The 5,038-nt window shown below is 43.2% G+C and overlaps 2 protein-coding genes across 2 annotated transcripts in view; both read right to left on the minus strand.

Moving 5' to 3' along the window:
* The window catches only part of LOC103510303 (furin-like protease 2), a 25,869-nt gene continuing 20,831 nt past the window's right edge, over positions 1-5,038 (minus strand). Inside the window, exon 11 of the mRNA XM_026824385.1 lies at positions 1-193. Coding sequence (XP_026680186.1) covers positions 85-193 — 109 coding nt within the window. The 3' untranslated portion in view covers positions 1-84. The remainder of the gene's footprint in view (positions 194-5,038) is intronic.
* On the minus strand, positions 1,658-3,548 carry LOC113467901. Its single transcript, XM_026824376.1, has 2 exons — positions 2,740-3,548; positions 1,658-1,930 (listed from the first exon to the last, which is right to left on the minus strand). Exons 1-2 carry the CDS (start codon positions 3,100-3,102, stop codon positions 1,754-1,756), a joined length of 540 nt encoding a protein of 179 aa, XP_026680177.1. The 5' UTR covers positions 3,103-3,548; the 3' UTR covers positions 1,658-1,753.

Consider the following 5,038-nt stretch of genomic DNA (forward strand, 5'->3'; position numbering starts at 1 on the left):
GTCTGAGATTCGTTGTCTCGGGGACCCTAACGAATATAGGGTCCGCCATATCTAGGGACCTTATGGAATACAGGGTCCTCGAGTCTAGGTGTTGGTAAACAGGGTCTGAGATTCGTTGTCTCCGTCGTCACTTGGGGCGCTGCTGGTGTATACAGGCACCTTTTCGTACTGGCTATAACGACGACCACCCGGCCTGAAACAGATAAAAACAGGTGATTAATGAAACAGGAATTAGATGAATAATTGCTGGCTGGAAAAGGTAAAGGAGCTTAGGGACACGTCTTAAAAAGTGATGTTTGTACAGATTGTACACCTGAAGAAGCCAATAAGTGCCTATGCATAGGCAAAACAGCTTTTATACTCGCCTGAAAAAACTAGTCCTTTAACTTTTACAGCACTCAATTATATTATCTCAACGAAAGAAAATAGATTGTAAGCCCTATGTTCGTTCGAAATAGATGAAGTTCGTTCTAGGAAAGACTGACTTATTCTCTCCTCTCTTCGATTTCGGGACGATAAAACCATCGTCGTTCTTACTGAATACAGTTCCCTCTATCAAACCTTTTTGAACCCCTGGTAAAGTAGGGCCTGTTAATAATAAACTATTCTTACCTAGATCTGACCAGGACAAGTACAACTACTAGTAGTAACAGTACCACAGCCAGGCCCGTAGCTGACCCTGACGAACATAAAGTCCTCCAATCGGGACCCTAACGAATATAGAGTCCCCCTAACGAATATACGTACAGAGTCCTCCAGTCTAGGTGTTGGTAAACAGGGTCTGAGATTCGTTGTCTCGGGGACCCTAACGAATATAGGGTCCACCATATCTAGGGACCTTATGGAATACAGGGTCCTCCAGTCTAGGTGTTGGTAAATAGGGTCTGAGATTCGTTGTCTCGGGGACCCTAACGAATATAGGGTCCACCATATCTAGGGACCTTATGGAATACAGGGTCCTCCAGTCTAGGTGTTGGTAAACAGGGTCTGAGATTCGTTGTCTCCGTCGTCACTTGGGGCGCTGCTGGTGTATACAGGCACCTTTTCGTACTGGCTATATCGACGACCACCCGGCCTGAAACAGATAAAAACAGGTGATTAATGAAACAGGAATTAGATGAATAATTGCGGGCTGGAAAAGGTAAAGGAGCTGAGGGACACGTTTTAAAAAGTGATGTTTGTACACCTGAAGAAGCCAATAAGTGCCTATGCATAGGCAAAACAGCTTTTATACTCGCCTGAAAAAACTAGTCCTTTAATTTTTCCAACACTCAATTATACTATCTCAACGAAAGAAAATAGATTGTAAGCCCTAGGTTCGTTCGAAATAGATGAAGTTCGTTCTAGGAACGACTGACTTATCCTCTCCTCTCTTCGATTATATTTATGGTCAACACACTTTAATAATGTTCCCTTTAAATTACAACCCGACACCAGCAATATGCTGAATGGGTTGCGAAAACTTTTAAAAAAAAAAAAGAAAAACTCAATTTCGGAACGATGAGACGTCCATTGTTACAGATGAGACGTCCGTTGTTACAGATGAGACGTCCGTTGTTACAGATGAGACGTCCGTTGTTACAGATGAGACGTCCGTTGTTACAGATGACACGTCCGTTGTTACAGATGAGACGTCTGTTGTTACAGTTCTCTCTTTATCAAAACTTGGGGGGGGGGGAACTCGTACTCTATTTACTAATCTAATCAAAGTAATTCAATTTTATTACAGTTCAACAGTTCTCTCTTCATTCTCTCACGAGACTTGTGCAATATCCGCCTCATCATACATGGCGCCCTTCCACACCCCCCTCCCCTTGCTACTCCCCCTGTCCACCTTCCCGGGGAGCTTTGTACTCTCATCGCCCAGCCTCACATAGAAGTGGTCCGAATCATCTGTACCACCCGGTATATCATCGCCACTGATAGTCACCCTCAGAGGTTGGCCCCGGGTCTTGGCTAGGATATCGAACCCGCTGTTGAACCCGCCCTTGCAGACAAATATTCCGTTGAAACGGGCTTCGTTAATATCCTCCTGGCTAGCCGGGATGCGCTTAGCGCGCCGCTCCGTCTTCGGAACCGCTTTCTCCTCGTGCCTGACAGGTTTGGCGCGCCTACCGCCTGGGCGGATGGAAATTGCGCTCATTGATTTGTTTCGACCGCCGTCGAAATCGTCGTCAGGGCTGTCCGGTTCGTCGCGACCCCAACGGGCGGCGTTTTTGATGTATTACCAATGAGTGTTTTCTACATCAAGACATTTACAACTCCACAACATATGTTTTTGCTTATATTATCTTAGTTAAATTGTAGATTGTACATTGAACTTGTCAATTAAAACGAAAAAGATACATTTTTCTATTTTACTAACACTTCCAACATCATAACTCAGGTTAAACTAAATTGAACAGTCTCATTGGTTGATTTAAAATTTTGGATTCAAATTTAGCCAATCAGAAATCATTTCAAAAGTTGTCCAGACCGTAAGGTACCCCGTATATGTAATTGCAAAGCTCCTAATCCCCAAACTTCCCATAAATACCTTCTTTTTTAAGTAGTCCCTCCATCCACCCCTGGTAGGCAAATGAAAGGGGCATCTGTCGGTTTTCGCTTCAAAAACTAAATATAACATTGTAATGTAAATGCAATTTCTTTGGGTTATTATGTCACAACTTAGGTGCTCACTGCAGCATTGTAGGATTTTTCCCAATACATATCTCAATAATCCTAACAACCAATGTTTACTCTCAGAGGTTGGCCCCGGGTCTTGGCTAGGATATCGAACCCACTATTGAACCCGCCCTTGCAGACAAATATTCCGTTGAAACGGGCTTCGTTAATATCCTCCTGGCTAGCCGGGATGCGCTTAGCGCGGCGCTCCGTCTTCGGAACCGCTTTCTCCTCGTGCCTGACAGGTTTGGCGCGCCTACCGCCTGGGCGGATGGAGATTGCGCTCATTGATTTGTTTCGACCGCCGTCGAAATCGTCGTCAGGGCTGTCCGGTTCGTCGCGACCCCAACGGGCGGCGTTTTTGACAGCGGCGCTGCCCGAGCGGTTCAGTTTGAGTTTCGTCGGACTGCCGCCTCCTCCTCGGATCATTGTAGACATGGTGACTCGGATAGCTTCTAGCTTCCCCTTTTTGAGAGTTTATTTCTTATTGTACAATATTCCGAAAGCAAGGTAGACCACGATTGAGATGGAATGATCAAATCAACAAAGTCCCAGTCTCATTGGAAACCAACAAGAATTTCATGATAGAACTTGGAGAGGTTTTGTGAATAGTCGACCTGTTCTACCAAACGGAAAGACCTAGGATATGTATTATGTATGTATTTCTAGCGTAGCTTCTACCTTTCAACAAATGTTTTAACCTCTGTAGAAAATTGTTTTGTGTGTGTATCGCTTTTAGAATGTTACACGGTTATATAGTTTTGCAATTGTATGGCTGTTTTTGTTCAGTTTGTTACAGATAAAACGTACAATATTACTTATTTACTTCAAAGTGAGTGGCTAAGAAATTTTCAAACTGAAGGACAGATAGTACATGGGTAGATACGGAAAAAAAAGAAGTGAAAAGATGAAGGAGGTTTTGTGTTTAACCTAACCCTATAATAACACTGGTCATTGCTCAAATTGTGACAGCTCCTTTTTGTAGTGCAGATATATGGCGAGGTCCGTGACGCGCAGATGCACATGTAAGACACGAGTCTTGTCCTGTGCCTGCGCACGTCTCATGACACACTACAGGTATCTACTTACTTTCAAAGTACCCCTCCGGACATTGCTGCAGACATATGGCGAGGTCCGTGACGCGCAGATGGGCGGGTGCGCATGTCAGACACGAGTCTTGTCCTGCGCCTGCGCACGTCTCGCATGATTCATGACACGGCCAGCATACGCCGCCCTGGTTGGGGAAACTGCGCGGCGGACACCGGGAGACGCACGTGCTGGAAAACGGATCGAGCGAAGTGAGACTTTTATTATTAGACTGGACGAGCCGATTAAAGATGGCTAGAGACCATCCCCCTGGTGTATGGCGGATAGAAGAGATATTTCCCCTATTTTTTCATAGCTAAGAGGCTAATACGCTTTAACATTGGACTTTTTTTTTATTCATCCAAAGAGATATGAATTTTCTCCTTCAACACCCTGACTGCCAAAGCATATTCCATGGTGTTTACCCACAGAAACCCATGTATTAAAACACATCCCTTAACATGAGAGACAAACTCTTTAATTCTGGGAATTATTTTTATTAAAAAAAAGGCAAAATTTCACTCAGAGGCCCTCTTTCAGATAACCATTGAAAATACATGAGTGGCCTGTGGCAGCAAGTGTGGGCGTCGAAAGCGGAATTATTTGGTGGAACAAAAAAAAAAAAAAAAGATTATCTCATTAATCATGAGATGTGTCCACCAGCAAACTCAATTTGAAATTTATGTAACTTATATGAAAAATATGTATAATTAAAATGTCAAATAAAAATTACAATTACAATTACAATTACAATTTATTGATGAGCTGTCCAAAGTTTGAGTTCCCAGAATACTACTCAAACCGATTTGTTACATTAAAATCAGATTGAAATGATTAAAAATTTTAGAAGATTAGGTAAGAGCAGCAGCCCTATTGTGCACCTCATCTAGGTGCGTATAGTAGAAGTGTAGAACTAGTAGAAGGTACTAATTTAAGAAATTTATTAAATAAGGATTAAGGAATTTTAAGGGATTTAAAAAAAAATCGAGGGATTTCTGGGATTTTTTTGGGCTTTGTCTGGGATTTTTTGTGGTAGTCCCGTAAGAACACTGACCTCATGTCCTCATAAATTCTTCTCCCTTAGGGGCCTTAGGTCTTGGTCTTGATTCACACAATCTTTCCACCTTTTTCTCGGTCTCCCTTGCCCTAGGGCATTGTGTGTATCAAGACCTGGATGAAGGAGCTTCCGACTACAGGTCTCTCAGACAGTCTAACAGCCCTTAGTTGGAGCATGTTATCAAGACCAAAACCTAAGGCCCCTAAGGTATCAGAAGAAAAGCTTTTCTCC

This window comes from Diaphorina citri, unplaced genomic scaffold (genome assembly GCF_000475195.1).
Source record: "Diaphorina citri unplaced genomic scaffold, Diaci psyllid genome assembly version 1.1 scaffold580, whole genome shotgun sequence".
Classification (NCBI taxonomy): domain Eukaryota; kingdom Metazoa; phylum Arthropoda; class Insecta; order Hemiptera; family Psyllidae; genus Diaphorina; species Diaphorina citri.

Coding starts and splice junctions, on each gene's coding strand:
- LOC113467901 (XM_026824376.1), bottom strand. CDS start 3,102: ATGTCTACAATGATCCGAGGAGGAGGCGGCAGTCCGACGAAACTCAAA. Junction 1,931..2,739: donor CCCGGGGCCAACCTCTGAGA/GTAAACATTGGT, acceptor CAACCTCTGAGG/GTGACTATCAGTGGCGATGA.